This window comes from Danio aesculapii, chromosome 4 (assembly GCF_903798145.1).
Source record: "Danio aesculapii chromosome 4, fDanAes4.1, whole genome shotgun sequence".
Classification (NCBI taxonomy): domain Eukaryota; kingdom Metazoa; phylum Chordata; class Actinopteri; order Cypriniformes; family Danionidae; genus Danio; species Danio aesculapii.
The window spans coordinates 24,328,473-24,345,976 of NC_079438.1; the positions used below are offsets into that span (position 1 = coordinate 24,328,473).

General features: G+C 35.6%; 1 protein-coding gene and 1 long non-coding RNA gene across 2 annotated transcripts in view; one reads left to right on the forward strand and one right to left on the reverse strand.

Annotated features, from left to right (window-relative positions):
- Window positions 1–3,512: 3,512 nt before the first annotated feature.
- LOC130223487 (gastrula zinc finger protein XlCGF57.1-like) overlaps window positions 3,513–17,504 on the reverse strand; it is a 150,727-nt gene continuing 136,735 nt past the window's right edge. The window contains exon 3 of the mRNA XM_056456332.1: window positions 3,513–5,333. Coding sequence (XP_056312307.1) covers window positions 4,033–5,333 — 1,301 coding nt within the window. The 3' untranslated portion in view covers window positions 3,513–4,032. The remainder of the gene's footprint in view (window positions 5,334–17,504) is intronic.
- LOC130222425 (uncharacterized) lies at window positions 13,282–13,588 on the forward strand. The gene is made up of 3 exons (XR_008836458.1): window positions 13,282–13,303; window positions 13,386–13,493; window positions 13,573–13,588. It is a non-coding gene; the product is annotated as an uncharacterized LOC130222425 (long non-coding RNA).

Sequence of the window (17,504 nt, forward strand, 5' to 3'; positions counted from 1 at the left end):
TGCAGATCTGCACTTTTCAACATTAGAAAAATCTGACTCTTCTTAACAGATCATGCAGCACAACTTTTAGTGCAAACTCTTGTCATTTCAAGGCTGGACTCCTACAGTGCTCTTCTAGCTGGATTCCCATCGTGCACCCTCAATCCTCTACAGATGCTCCAGAACGCTGCAGCTTATCTGGTCTTCAATGAGAGCCCATGCAATTCCTCTCTTTATCTCTCTGCATTGGTTACCACTCGAGGCTCGTATCAAGTTCAAATCACTGGCACTGCACCCTCTTACCTCCACCTACTGCTAAAGGTCTACATCCCCCCAGGAGCCTCCAGTCTGGGAGTGAGCGCAGGCTATAAATCACTTTCCAAAACCTTTTCATTGACTGTTCCATGCTGGAGGAATGTCTTCCCATTCCAACTAAAATTCCATTCCATTCCATTCCAACTAAATGTAAATGTAAGATTCTCAAATGTAAGATTCTCAGTCTCAAAAATAATAAAATAAAATAATAAAATAAAAAAATAACATTAATCAATGCACATCACTATTCATTTACAAAATCCGATTCATAAATTCACAAGACAATGAATTAACAAAAATTGGATTTGTGAATTTAAGAATACTTAAAAAAAAAAAATAATTCAGAGACCTAAGAAGATCACAAAATTTGTCCCTCTGGGCAGTGGCTTGCTTTGAATACTACATGTGTTTTTTTGCAACCAGGTTAATCAATGGTTTTTAACCCTTATAGCAGATGAATCCTTCTGCATGTGTCTGAAATGTATGATGTCTGGTACTAAACAAAAGCTAGTGATATTTGCAATACATTGGTGTAAATGAAAAACTTGTACCAGAAACAGTATTTGCCTTGTAACATTTGATGTAAGATATTTACAAACTAACCAGATATTTTATTACATGAAATTACCAAGCAGTCTGTTAATGACATACCCTGAGCATAATGGTATGGGGCGTGGGCCCACCCACCATAGCAACAGCTCATTGGAAGACAGTGTCATTGGGATTGACCAAACCAGGGAAAACACTAATAAAACAAATTAACAAACAAACCAAACTAGACTAGGCAAACTGGCAGGGATCAGGACTGGAACAGACACACGACAAGGTAACATACGATGAGGAAACATACAATGATATACAATGATGAACTAGCACAGGACAGCAGACATGAGGAGAATATAAGCAGGAGTAAATTAACACACAAACAGATGAACAGATGAATGGAGGGTGGGACTAGACAATAGATGGGAGAGCACATGCCACAAAGAGACAACACAAGCCATGTGCTCACATAAAACAAGACTAGAACACGCAGCCAATGAGAGAACTCATTAACCGTGTGTTTGTATGACAAGACAAACACAACACTGAAGCACACAACAAAAGCACGCAACCACAATGTAAACACAGAGCCACGTGCTTTGACAACAGACGCAAGACACGAGCACACGATAGGTGAAAACACCTTACCGTGCGCTCACACAAATGCAACGTGCATGTTTCATCTCAGCGCCAACCAAAACCGAAACCAACTAGACGGAGACGCTGAGAATAAAACAGCGCGATGCTGACAGAACAAACACACAGAGTACAAAGAGCGCGCGTCCCAAGGACGAGCTGACCCCGCGCGCCCGCATCAAGTGACCCGCTTGACCCGCTTGTTTGAGTCGCATCATAAAAGAGAGATGAGCCAACAAAATAGCCTGAATGCTAATTATTTATTATAAAATTTAACTCATAGAACAATCAATCAAAGCTACCAACAAATGTCTAGGGATAATAATGAAGATAAAGAACTTAGGATATAATCACAACAACACTTAAACTACATGATACAAGTAATGCAAAACAAAACCATAAGGTTAGAATCAATGAGTTGACGGGACTCCTGAGTAGCCACAGTGTCCTGGCGTAGCTAGCACAACAACTTTTATACACCCATTGATGAGTAATGCAGGCATCCAATCAGTATTTACCACATACTCCAATCTGATGTCTTGGGATCATCACAGTGTATTAATATTGTAAAACTTAATACCTGTCGCTCTGCCTAAATCATAATATATTCATCAGGTTTGTATTCTACTCAAACAAGTAAATGTAGTAAACTAGAAAGAATCTTGAACCTAAAAGTAAAGAAAATTTACCAATAAAAGATGCAACATAGGACAATTAAAAGGGCTTTCTAAACTTGAGGCCCTGGTATACTGCAAACTAACCGTCCTGGAGCTCCACCTACTTTGATGTGTGGTGTCTTCCCAGTGATTTGTTTCTCATTCAGGGAGTCAGACAGAGAACATCATCCAAAACAGCTACATGAATATACTGGAGAGTAAAGTACAGATGTATCCGCACCTGTACAATCACTTGCAAAGACATTTCAAGCTGCAGAGGTGGTTTGCCAGATGATTATGAAACTGTTCTTCTCTCAGCCGCCACCATCGTGTTTACAGTAAACGCGAGGACACATTTACAACCCCACCAACTGCACTGTAAGAGTGTTGGAAAACAGTATAGCGTCACTCAGCCTTTTCAAACATTATTCAGACATGAAACATCCTGTGCACATGAGAAAATGTTTTGCTGCATTCATGTCATGTGTGCAACTTTTTGTCCATGTGTTTCTTAAGCTGCGCCGAATGAGCAAAACTCTGTAGACGCTGATCAGATCTGTACGGTTTCACTCCAGTGTGAATCCTCTTCTGTTTTCAGATGTGTTAACTGATTAAACCTCTTGTCACAGTGTAAACCGTCTGGTGGTTTTAATTTTGAAGCTGTAACAAAAGTCTTCTCACACTCAAGCACATATACTCTTTCACACCAGTGTGGATCTTCATGTGTTCATTAAGGTTTACTGATCGGTTGAAACTCATCCCACACTGAGTTTATGTAAATGGTTTCTCTCCAGTGTGGGTCTTCTTGTGTTTATTAAGGTCTGAGGAGCTGCTGAAACTCATCCCACACAGAAGCTGCAGTCACACTAGTTTGTGTAGGAAAGTCCTATAATGGGGTTGCAGTTCTTATGAGTACCCACTAGATGGCGGACCTCTCATTTGACAGACATTTACCACTATCGATTTAAAAGCATGCACATGGCACAAATCACATGTGAGGCATGGTGAGACTGCAAGATATCTACCCTGTGTGCGTTCATGCCAAGAAAGTGAGTTTATTTACTGATTTTCACCAAAAATATGTACAATACTTATATTAATACTGTTGTGATAATATATGTAATGTTATATTAATCCTTTAATGCATATATTTGCATAATCTGATGTTATATGTCAATCTGTGTTGGGAAGCTAATATACAAGTTCAAACTATTTATGCTACAGCATATTTCTTTGTTGAATTTACGTATACATTTTGATTGATGGTGTAAAGTCATTCTTATACACTACAGATTAACAGTGAATTTATTCATGTATTTGCAGATTGTTTTCTTTTGTAATCAGAATGGACACGTTTGATTGTTGTTAAGTGATACCCTGTAATATTTTTTTGATATTCAATTTGCCCATTTTATGTTTCAGACCACACACACACACACACTCACACCCCATTTGTACCTATACCAACAACAGGTGACCTGTACTAATACAGGCACTCATTAAAGATTTTGTTGGATGAAATTCTCTGAGCCCTTTACTCTCTTACCAGAGTCTCCAGTTTTCAAAGACTATCAGAACAATCCAGATGTTCCACCTCTACAGTTTGAGCATGCAAAATTCTGTTGTATGGTGCTGCAAAATGGGGCGGGATTAAACAAATGATTAGACATTTTAAAAAGTGAGCGTTTGGCCATTTTAAATTTCTATCCAGAGAGGTCATATTTTGATCTTTGTTTGGCCTTACAGTCAAGTGATACGATTTTGCACGTCAGAGTTCACCAAGCTTGAACTTTGCAACGCAGTGAACTGTGAAACTTGACGCACGAACTTGGTTTCCGGTGTGACGCATTCGCGTGCATATGAAAGGAAGTCTATAGGGAGAAAAGTCCAGTGTGACCACGGCTTAAGTGCAAGTAAATGGTTTCTTGTCAGTGTGGCTCATCCTGTGTAGATTAAGGGATGATGATCGGCTGAAACTTTTCCCACATTGAGAGCATGTGAATGGTTTCTCTCCAGTGTGGATCCTCGTGTGTTTATTAAGGTGTGATGAGGAGTTAAAACTCTTCCCACACTGAGTGCATATGAATGGTTTCTCTCCAGTGTGGATCCTCATGTGTTGATTAAGTGATGATGATTGGCTGAAACTCTTCCCACACTGAGTGCATGTGAATGGTTTCTCTCCAGTGTGGATCCTCATGTGTTTATTAAGGTGTGATAAGCAGTTAAAACTCTTTCCACACTGAGTGCATGTGAATGGTTTCTCTCCAGTGTGGATCCTTGTGTGTTGATTAAGAGATGATGAGCAGCTGAAACTCTTCCTACACTGAGTGCAAGTGAATGGTTTCTCTCCAGTGTGGATCCTCATGTGTTTATTAAGAGATGATGAGCAGCTGAAACTCTTCCCACACTGAGTGCAAGTGAATGGTTTCTCTCCAGTGTGGATCATCATGTGTTGATTAAGGTGTGATGATCGGCTAAAACTCTTCCCACACTGAGTGCATGTGAATGGTTTCTCTCCAGTGTGGATCCTTATGTGTAGATTAAGGGATGATGACAGACTAAAACTTTTCCCACATTGAGTGCATGTGAATGGTTTGTCACCAGTGTGGCTCATCACATGTAGATTAAGGGATGATGATTGGCTGAAAGTCTTCCCACATTGAGTGCATGTGAATGGTTTCTCTCCAGTGTGGATCCTCGTGTGTAGATTAAGGTGTGATGAGCAGTTAAAACTTTTTCCACACTGAGTGCATGTAAATGGTTTCTCTCCAGTGTGGATCATCATGTGTTGATTAAGGGATGATGATTGGCTAAAACTCTTCCCACACCGAGTGCATGTGAATGGTTTCTCTCCCGTGTGGATCCTCATGTGTAGATTAAGGTGTGATGAGCAGTTAAAACTCTTCCCACATAGAATGCATGTGAATGGTTTCTCTCCAGTGTGGATCCTCGTGTGTCGATTGAGGTGTGATGATTGGCTAAAACTCTTCCCACACTGAGTGCATTTGAATGGTTTCTCTCCAGTGTGGTTCATCATGTGAATCTTAAGTTTGCTTTTGCTTGCCAACGTCTTTCCACACTGAGTGCAGGTGCAACGATTCTTGTCTCTCCTTTTCAAAATACCATCAGTCTGAAAATGGGTTTTTTCCTCAATTTTGACATGATGTTCCTCCTCTTTACTCCCCTCATTCTCTTCAATTAGGTCTGAAATAAATAAATAAAACATTAGTTTTCATTAAATCTTAAAATTTCTCATGAAAAGCTGAAAAGTGAAGAGACACTGGAAACATTGGCTACACACAGTGTAATTTTGATGCACATTAAATGTAAAATAAATCAGATAATATTATGTTCGGTCCATTAACATGTACACATTTAAGCAGATTCAATTCAATTCCACTTTATTTATCTAGTGCTTTTACAACGTAACTGTGTCAAAGCCGCTAAACATAGAAGTTGTAGCAAACTGAAACTGTGTCAGTCCAGTTTTCAGCGTTTCTCATAAAAGTCATTTTGGTCATATTGATAAGACACAGATTTGAAAGCTGTAAATGGCCTATTTTTATTCATATATATATTCATAATTACAACAATTTTTTTTCTAAAATTTGTAAAGCAGACAGGGAATACTTGTTCATTCTGTGCCTGACTGGTAAACGCATCAGAAAAAAAGTTTGGGGTAACAGCTGAACAAACAGCTGAATATTTTCCTCACAGACCTGAGACATACCTGTACAGCATCTGCATAAAGGCTGAAATGTGCACCTTTCCCCTTGTGTGCTGTTGGGTCATTTTCATCCATTCTGGGGTGATTTTGAGGCTTAATTTGGCCAAAACTTTCTGTGTTTCAGCAAACCAACTGATATTTTTGGACATCTTATTTTGACATATTCTGGGAAAATGCTTTGAAATAAAAAAAACCTCAATACACTCTGGGCAAATTTTCTCCCTTTTCGTTATATTCAAGGCTGTTTTTTCTTAATTGGCCTCTATTATAACAACTTTTTTTTGATTGCAAAGCCATGACAGCATATAATCATGCATTTATGATTGTTGGTGTTTTCTGTGATGACAGTCAACATTGTTTCATTGGTCTCCACCCATGGGACGGCAAAAAGGAAATGGGTGAGAGTACAAAGAAAAGTGGGAGAGTTGAAGAGGGCAGGAATATGTTGTGTGTGTCGAAGAAAAGAAGTTGACTGAACTGTTGCAGTGAGAGGAAACGAGTGGAGAACTGGGTCGAGACGAGCAGTGTAAACTTAACGACTGGCTGTGAGAAACCAAAAGTAAAAGTACGTATCAAGCAACAGAGCAAAAACCGCTGTCTTGTACTGAAGTGCTTGTGACGTCTGTGAATGAGTGCGTCACCAAAGACTTCAGTGCAGTGTGTCCTTACCGATTTATCTCGCTGGCATGGAGTCAGCTGCCGAAACCATTATTTTTCCCCGTTTTCAAATCTGATGAATCTGCTGGCCTGAAATCATTTGTATTTTTACCTTTCACTTTCATTTGAGTTATACGGGCTGAGGGTTCTGTGTTTTATTGTGATTATTGTTATATTGTTTGTTTTGGACTTGCGATTGGAGCGGCGGTTTAATATTGCTCTTATCCTAAATACTATTACCTTAAACCTACACTACCTACACTGGAAAATAAGTGTTTAAGTGTCGGAGTCTAGCTATTCTGAGTGTAATTCAACTTGAATCAGGATGAATATAGGCCGAAGCAACTGTAGGGTGGCGGAATTCCCTACTAGTCTCCATGCTAATTTTAACCCCAGAGCGCAAGCTGCATCTAAGAAAGAAACGGCTCCCGCGAGGGATAACAGTGCGGTCCTTCAAGCTATTGATGCATTAAAGGGTGACTTGATTGCTAAAATTAAAAGAAAAGGCTGTTGCACACTCAGTTGAACTTTACAATCAAATTGACCAGCTTCAAACGGAGTTGCGCAATGCTGTGGAGCACATTAGTGACTGGTCTGGAGTCTGTGTTGGGTGGATACTCCGACTCTCTTACTACCCTAGAAAAATAGTTTAGTATCGTGAAAATGGAGCTGGCTCTGCTGAGAGACCAAAGCGAGGATCTTGAGGAGAGGTCTCGCCGCTCAAATCTCCACATTACGGGAGTTAAAGAAGATGGGAGGATGGCAGATGCATAAAGAGTTTTTAGCCGGCCTCCTGAAAGATACCCTGAAGGTCAAGAAGACTCCACTTCTAGACCAGGCCACCGCACTCTACACTGCAAACCAGTGGACGACAAGGAACCGCCACGCGCCTTTGTGATTAAATGCCACTACTTTTCCAAAAAAAGAGGGAATTTTGAAGAAAACCATTGAAATGAAGGCAATCACGACAATACAAATGTTAACGTCACTCTCTGGTGAACATTTAAATTACCACTATAGCACATGTTCGTTGTTGTCTAGTTCTCAAGTATATTTTGTCAATAATGGGGTAGCTTTGTTGTAAAACATCAAGAGCTGTCAAATTTATTTGTTTTATACGTGAGGTCCCACATGGTAAGCTAGTTAAAAGTGGGAGTAGCTGGAAGTGGATGCAACTTTACACGCAAGGTTTCAATATTGTGTTGTTTCGTGTTTATAAGTTTATGTGCGATCACCTGTTTTTTTTTTCTTTTTTCTCTCTCTTTTTTTTTCTTTCTGCTCTCTCCCCAGACCCCCTACATACAAAACCCACAGATACCTTTCAGATGTTTCTGATAAATGTTTTCGACAGCGCTCCATAAAATGTGTGGAGTAAAGACAAACTTTACCAGTTGGAATGTGCGGGGGCTAAATTACCCAGTGAAACGAAACAAGGTGTTCGCATATCTTAAAGTTAAAATCTGATACTGTATATTTACAGGAGACACGTCTGTTGAAAAAGGACTATTCTAAACTTTATAGAGGAGGCTATACACAAATATATCATTCTAACGTCAATAGCAAAAGGAGTAGCGTTGCTGTACTTATACATAAGAATGTACAGTTTGTTATGGAGTCAAATGTGTTGGATAAAAATGGCAAATACAGAATAATGCAAACTTTTAACATGTCTGTGGTCCTGGCTAATTTGTATGCTCCTAATTGAGACAATGCACAATTTTTCAGTGATTTATTTTTCATTTTTCCTAGTCTCGACTCACACAATTTAATTTTAGGAGGCAGTTTAAATAGTGTTTTGCACCCAATTTTGGACCGCTCAAGCACTTCGAGTAATACGTTAAGTCAGCCAGCACAATGTATAAACTCTTTCCTTCAGACATATGGCGTAAGTGACCCCTGAAGATTTAAATATCCATCTTCCAAGCAATTTTCCTTCTATTCACCTGTGCATCAAACCTATTCCAGGATTGACCATTTTCTCCTCGACAAGCAGTTACTTCCCTTAATGTCAGAAGTAGAGTATGGTAGTATTGTTATTTCGGACCATTGTCCAGTCTCACTACAGCTATGTTTTCCAGGCAATGTAACTCCCCAACGTTAACTCAAGACTCTTGGCAGACGACGTTGATTTGTAAAATGTATTGATGCTCAAATTGATTTCTTCCTTGAAACAAATGAATCCCCAGAGCTAAGTTATAGCATCCTCTGGGATACTCTGAAAGCATATATAAGAGGACAGATTATTGCATATCAAGATGTGCAAATAAAAGAATGTCAAAACGGCTTACAGAGATTATGAATAAAATTAATACAATTGATCAGCTACACTCAACATCACCTTCCAAAGAGCTCCATAAGAAAGACTTATTCTGCAAATGGAATATGACTCCTTGACTAGTGAAAATGCAGAGGATCTCCACATAAGATCATGACAGATTAATTATGAACATGGTGAACGAGCTGGCAGGATATTATGTTACCAACTGAAATATTCCTCAGCAGTTGGTTTTATAGCAGCAGTTTAGTAAGGATGATGGCAGTATTATTACTGATCAACAAGGAATTAATGATCAATTCAAAAACTTCTATAAATATGACGAATATGAACATATTGAGAGCTTTTTAAATTATTTAGAATTACCATCCCTCTGTGATTCAGATCAGTTGGCATTAGAAGGAAATATAACACCTTCTGGAATTGAAAATGGAATAAAAAAATTGAAAACCGGAAAAGCACCAGGCCCTGATGGCTTCCCGGCCGAGTTTTATAAGAAGTTTTCTGCCAAGCTCACACCCCTGTTGTGCAAGGTATTTGCTGAAGCTCTTGTCTCGGAATCACCCCTCCCCCTCCATGACATCGGCTGTTATAACAGTACTTCTTAAAAAGTATAAGGATCCACTTAAATGTGAATCTTATCTATCGTTAAGCTTACTCTGCTGTGATTATAAGATCCTGGCTAAAGTGCCAACCCAGTCTCACGGCAGTTCGTGAAATAGTCACGAAATTTAATCTATTGATTCGTGTTCATGGGCACGAATTTCCCTCTTTTTTCGTGTCACCTAGCACGAATTTCCATCCAATGTATTTCAATAGGAAATCATTTTCGTGTCTCTAGCACGACTTATTTTGCCATAGGGTACCTGATGCTGCGCTTTTTAAAAAATATTTTTATTAAATATTATTATAACCACAGGGTACCAGACGCAGTATTACGATTATTATTATAGCCACAGGGTACCAGACGCAGTATTTGATTATTATTACAGCCACAGGGTACCAGACGCAGTATTTTAATTATTATTGTTGACACAGGGTACCAGACGCAGTATTTTAATTATTATTGTTGACACAGGGTACCAGACGCAGTTTTTTTATTATTATTATTGACATAGTGTACTAGTTTTTCTAAACCGACGCAGAAGGAATTCCATTGCTTTCAATGGGTTGCCTCAGGCGTCATACGGAGACGTTCAAAGCCATCAAATGTCAACGCAATATTTTAAACCTGGTTAACGTCTATTATAACAGTTTTTTTTTAAATATGTGATTTTTGTTTTGTTCATGAAAAGCGTCTGTAAAGAGGGTCGAGACAACTGTAAATGAGAATATACATCGGTCAACGTGACTTCTATTCAACAGTGAGTTTAACATCGCTCAGCTATTGGTCAAAATGCATCACCGGTGAGTTCACCGATGAGTTAACTGCAGCAATATGTGGTAGGTTAATGCTACATAATATATTTTTTATTTTTATTGGAGATTAGTTGGTATTTATAAATATTTTATCATTTACTTTATATTTAATGAGTGAAATTATATTCAATTGCCCAGTTTAGGGTAATTATGCCTAATAAAACTGATTAATGTTTGTTTTTTAACTTAAAAAATATTACATTTAAAGTACTAAGTTTTAAAAATATTTTTAGCTGATCTTTGTATTATTAAATTATTCATTGAAGTTGGGGTCATAGTACGTCGAGATCTATTTTTTTTTTTACAGTCTATGGTCGCAATCCCAAGGTTCATTGCGATCCCAAGGTCCACTGCGGTTTTCCACGCGGTAAGTAAAAAGTAAACAAATAAAGACGATTTGTTGATTTAGATAAGTGGTTTGTTTAGAACTTTTATAAAAGCAGGGAAGTTATCTCCTGATGCATTAAATGACTGCAGACTTGATATAAATAAAGCATGTACTGCAAACTAGCGATGTTATCTAATTACATCTAAGTTCATTTATTAAAAATATATTTTCCCCCATATAGTCGTGCATAGCTCAGAACAATATAGTTATACATTTGAAGATGAGGAGCAGTGTTACCAGATTGTTGTTTTCCACAATAGTCGTCCAAAATCTAAATAAATTATGCAATATGCAATAAATATTACCTCTAATAATACAATTGTATTCATAACTACATCAATATTAAAGCAAATCAAGTGTTTCTCTTAAGTTTAAAGGCTACATTGTAACTGCAATTATTTTTCATGCCTTAAAAGAAACAAAAAGCAGACATAACTGAAATTCTGCCTGTCTGAGCACATTTTATTCATTTTAGACCACAAAACTAATCTTTGTATATTAAATACAGTCTCTTTCTGCCTCTATATATTATATATATATTATATATATAATATATATATATATATATAATATATATATATATAATATATTTGAAGTCAGAATTATTAGCCCCCCTTTTAATTTATATATTTAATTTAAATATTTCCCAAATTATGTTTAACAGACCAAGGAAATGTTCACAGTATGTCTGATAGTATTTTTTTCTTCTTGAGAAAGACTTATTTGTTTTATCTGGCTAGAATAAAAGCAGTTTCTAATTTTTTAAAGTCAAAATTATTAGCCTGTTAACCTAATTAACCTAGTTAAGCCATTAAATGTCACTTTAAGCTGTATAGAATGTCTTGAAAAATATCTAGTCTAATATTATGTACTGTCATCATGGCAAAGGAAAATAAATCAGTTATTAGAAATGAGTTATTAAAACTATTATGTTTAGAAATGTGTTGGAAAAAAATCTTCTCTGTTAAACAGAAATTGGGGGAAAAATAAACAGAAGGGGGCTAATAATTCTGACTTCAACTATATATATATATAGTATAAGGTGTTCAGATATGAATATTTTGTTTTCAGGTTCTTCGAATTACTTTAAATCCAATTTCCCAATTTTATTAATAAGCAAAAGGTAAAGGCACTTTTAGAACCCATGTTTATATTGTTAAATTGCACTTGTCCCTCTCTCTATCTCTGTTAACACATTTGTGTTTGTTTGTTTAATCCTTGTGTCTTTCAGTCTGTTTCTGCCTATCACAATGAGTGATTCAGAACTTCAAGAGCAACTTTTGAACCTTGATACTCGGATTGATCAAGATTTCAATTATAAGCTCAAGTCTTGATGACAACTTGGTGATCTGCAGGAAGCAACTCCAGTAAAGACAACTGAACCAAGGGTATGGTGGAGAAAAGACACATTGTGTAAGGAAGGCCAAGACCAATCTGGAATCAATAAAGGGTTAGTTTTTCATTCCATGTATATTAAATATCTGCAATGTTTAGGCATATATGATTGTATGAGATAAAATTTACATGCATTTATTCTTCCACTACTATTGTATTAACGGAAAGAGACGCATAAGTTTTATTCTTACTATTGTTTATGAAAAACATTAAACTACAGTATAAGCTCACAAAATAGTGGCTTAACTGTTTAAAACAATTTGTTCTATGTGTTGATTAGTGGCCCACCTTTTTTTTTATTTTCCAGAAAGTATTTTGTTTGTCTGATTTGTATGACACCTTATAGACCATAAACTGATTCGGCTGTCCACATTGGAGTCCAGGAAATTAGAAGTCTGCTTATGCTGCTTGTCTACTAGTCTTGGGATAAGTTGAAATGTTATTAATGTTAATTTTCTGTTGTTTTAATCTTGTACAGCTCATAGGAACTCCAATCGTCCCAACTGTGAGAGGGCCTCCAGTGACTGTTGGTGTGTACTTCATTGTTTCCATTAGTCCCTGTGTCTGTAGACCTAGGTGACAGTGGGCTAGAGTGAAATTTTGGTTTTATTTAAACTAAGGCATAATGATGGCCTTTTTATCTCAGATTTGGTCATGCAAGTAATTAATTGATATCATAAAATATTTTTATATTCTTTCCATTGTAGGTGGAAAAGATGTTGGTATAATTATTTTTAATAGACTGCCAAGATCTCAGCAGACATTTTTCTTAGATATTCTTGAGTGGGAGTCTGTGCAATACAAGGTGGATAGTATTTGCAAGAAGGATGTACTAGGTACTTTAAACTGTATGTGTTGAAACTAAATTAACAAGAAAACAGCTCTTTGATGTTCACCTAGTAAAATTAGATTAGAAGATATAAACTGTCATGTACTTGTTCTTGACAGGAAGATTTGTGGACTACATTAACTAATGACACTACCTCCAAAGAGTTGCAAAAAGCTGTCCAAAGTTCCAGCACCCTCTTTAAGTCCTTCATTTTGGTGTTCCATGCCAAAGCACATGAGTTTTAATGTGAGATTGGTGAACTATATGAGCATCTTAAACTGATGCCAAAATTTTGTTATTGCTTTCCAGGATATTGGCATACCAGGATAGGTGGTTTAACTGTTGGGAAGGAGGTTGGAACAGTGCAATGTTTCCTCTCTTGGATTGCAGTGACCAGACATGCTACTGTAACTCTCATGGTCATGTGCTGGAATTAGCAGATGTTCAACTATTTGGCCATCTACTGACCTGTTGATATCAGAAGGTAAAGACATCCAGTAGAGTTTGTTTTAGATGTTCAGTAACCTATTTGAATAGTATTATGATTTTTGATTTCTTATCACTAGACCACAACAGCTCTGCAATGCAAGTTGCAAAACAGAATCCATGAAACTGGCAGTGACCGGAAACCAATTGGAAGACTTTGGTTTATGATGTAGAGAAGTGGGCAGACGGTGAGGAAATTATTATTAATATTACATATAGTCATGAATAATTGTAAGTGTTACTATTATTGTTTTGTATTTTCACTAGCAGAAGCAAAGACAACAAAAACAGAAGTGATGTGGATGTCTTCGCCTTATAGCATGGTATGTACACTAGACTTCTGTCAGTTTTGATTCTTTAAAGTTGATGTATAATCCATGTGATACAACTTTCTTCTTATGAATACATTTCAGACACTGTCGATCTAACAACAACGAGAAGGGCGTTCAACATTATCCTGCTAGTAAGGACTCTTCAAGAGAACAGAGGATTCTTGTGGCAGAGATGGCCAACCATTATAAATACCAAATACCTTTCAACTCATCCTGGTTCCTTCAGAGAACTGTCCTGCTTATGTGCTACTGAAAAGTATGTATTTGTATTATTTAGCACAAACATAAGCATAAGGCTACCCAGTCCAAAGGATGTTAATACATTTTAATGTGGTTGTGTTCTTCTTTTAAAGCATGTGGCCTAAACGAAGAGGGGTTAAAAGGTCTGTGGATCATCATTCTCAGAAAGCAACAAAATAACTGAGAAAAAAAAACTACGACAGAGGGTGCAAGCTAGAGACCTGCAAGGTACCTGCATGTTTTGGCCGGAGCAGAGAACATACATTTTTTAAATAAAGCTCCAACTGATGAGTATGACATTGACTACAGATTTTCTTTTACTGTAAAGAAAAAGACGATGACCTTAACACTGAATCTAAAGCATGTAATAAAATCTGAATTTCATAATCTATAACCAAATTGTTGTCTCTTTTTTTCAAATACATATACATGTACAGTATGTATGCATGCCTCTTAAATCAATCAGTGGTGTTAATTTGGAGCATTATTGAACGCCTAACTGCTTACAACATGTATAGATTTGAGGTACTCTATATGAAAATAAAATACATTAACTGACATTGAGAGCTTTTAAAATATGAATTCTATGATGAAGAATGTGTATTGAATTTTTGCATATACTTGGCCAAAAAATGTTTTTATTATTATTATTATCAACTGCTCAGATACCTCCAGTCAATATGTGGCTGAGTCAGGCAACCAGACTTCTACCACTTGAAAAATTTACCTATGATTTACATCAAAGATCTGATGTGTTCTGGCGCATTTGGTCCTCCTTCTGGATTTTTCTTGAGGGTACTCCATGACTATTTCTTCACCTTGGAATTATAAGGTTCTATCTGCGTTCTGAATGATTTTGAGATTTGAGCTTCAAAGTTTTTGCATTTCATAGCAAACAGTATGTGTGTAACATTTGTTTAAATAAAAAGTCTTAAAATTTAAACAACTTACAACATACAAAAACATCCCATAAAGTTAATAAGTTGTCATTTAATAAGAATATGTCAATAACCCAATTTTGACAAACATGTCAGATAGAACCTTATAACTCTAAGGTGACAATATGTCTTTCTAAATTTGTTTTATCTCCTTTTATTTTTGTCTTTGCTTTGTTGCATTTGCATGCATTTGTTAGAATGTCCAACAAAAACTGCTGTACATATTGTTACAAGATACCAGTACCACTGTTGTTCTGTTGAAAATTAAAATAATAATAAAATAAAAAAATTTGTACAATGTTCTATTGAATGCAAAAAAAAAAAAAAATCAAATGATGCCAATTAAAACATTTTCAAAACTAACAGAAAATCTATAAAATATGATTTTTTGGTAGACATAATCATCTCAATAGCTTATACTCACATATAAGTACAGCACAAAATTATTTTACTTTTAGTTTAGATCATCTGAAGGTTTGCATTTTTATTTTGTTGGTTAATGGCTATGTGTTATAATCATTTGGAGGTTTGAACTATTCACAGCATTTGTAAAGATTTCTTTTCGTCATTGTAACCTCATTTCTTACTATTTTCATGATTTTTACAATGCAGAAATTCTTACAAATCATTTGATTAATAAAGAAAATAATTAGCAAATTAACCCGATAAAACAATAATTAAATGCAGTGTCTACAAAATTATCCAGATTGAGTTTCACCACAAGACACAGTAAGTTGCATGGTGTAATACTAATTTGAATAAATATGGTATGGTAAAGGGGAAATTTTTATTTAGACTTCAGTCCTTGGCTGAAGAAAGATAACAAAGGCCACGTTTGTCAGTATCTTAGTGTATAGTATGCTGTAATAACTGAAAACTGTTTAAAGATTATTATTATAGGGGCACATGCAGGACAAAGACATTATGTGGAATCATTATTTCCTGGATTAAATACATAAGTTCATACATTGTCATCAAAACATACTGTTACACAAACAAGTTGAAGATTTAGAAAGTAAAAATATTCAGATAAAGAGTTTTTTTCAAAACAAATACAAAAAGTCTTTAAAAGGTTACATTTATAAACATTTACATATTTTAATATAACTTATCCATATTTCAAATAAAGTAGAAACAATTAAACCACATGATGACCATTAATGAAACTTCTTTTCCATGATTAATCCAGTGTCATAAAATCCACACATATTATTCAGAACACCAGTGAATTAACCAATTACTCATATAATTTGTGATGAATATTGATCACTATTGCTAATAACTAGTGATTTAAGAGTATACTGATGTTGTACAGCTTATTTTTTTTAACACAACTGTACATGTGACAATAACAATGTCTTATTCATGTTGAAGATGATACATCTACATAGGTTTTACTGCCTTTCTACTCCCAGGGGATGTGTAGAGCCCCATGGAAAAAGAAAAAAAATATTCACATTTCAAACGTCTCTAACTCGAAGTCAAATTAGAATATATAAGGAAACCCACAACACATTACTTATGCTATATTAAATAAATAATATTGGACATAGTTTTCAAGATATATACTGAAAGTCAATAAAAGCTGTTTAAAAAAAACACTCATTGTAAAACAACAAAATTTATGTCTGGCTTTTCACATATGTCATAAATATATGGACAATGACCTTATATAGATAGTCCTATGTTCATTAAAGATCGTATGTTATTCCATTTTATTACAAAAATATTTTTAAACTACATTACCCACAAGTCGTTGTCACTCTATAGATGGGACGGGAACAACATGGCGCTGCAAATTGTAGTTCATTGAAATGTTGTAATTAGGGTTAGGTTTAGGGTACGATCTTGGTTAATCGGTAACTATTTGAAACATGGCGACTACCTCATTGATAAAGGACACTGTTAGTAAAGTGGCAAAGTTAGCAAAACATAGTTAGCAACCACGGAAGCATCCTTAAGTTGGGCTTTAAAGTTAGCCCAATCACAACGTCGCAATCTACGTCCACACTTGTTGTCTCTATTTGGTATCGGCTGAGAGTAGATTATAATTAAGGATTTAAATATTAAAATTCATATTAATATTACATATTAAACATTATGTCTTATTAAAATACAAAAGTGTATATTTACAGCGAGATACTCTTTGTGGGTGTAACCTGATGTGCAAAAATGATCACAGTGAAACCAGATCATAGGCATACATTGGAAATGAATATAAAATAATAAATGTCATGTTTGAAAACAAATACAGTTCAGCATTTCCTGTAAATTGAACCTGCATCCTGTAGGTATCCAAATATCAATATATGTCAAACTTCAAGGACAAATATTGTGCCCATTAATATAGTAAAAAATAGTGTGTTGTAAATGAGTATGCAAATAAAGACAATACATTTTTAATGAACATTATAATTTATTATACTACCACAAAAAAAAAAAAAAAAATCACACAAACATGCAAACACCAAAAATATATATTTTATAAACTTTTATTGCAATATTTTATTACATACATATATATGCAAATGGTTAAAAACAATTATAATTGAAGGAAATTGTATATTTTGTATTATTATTATTATATTTATTTATTTTGTGATATTATTCATGTCATACATCTGGTATGTCAAGCTCAAGTAAAACTGCACTGCAAAAATCTTTTCAAATGATGCCTTTGGAAATGCCA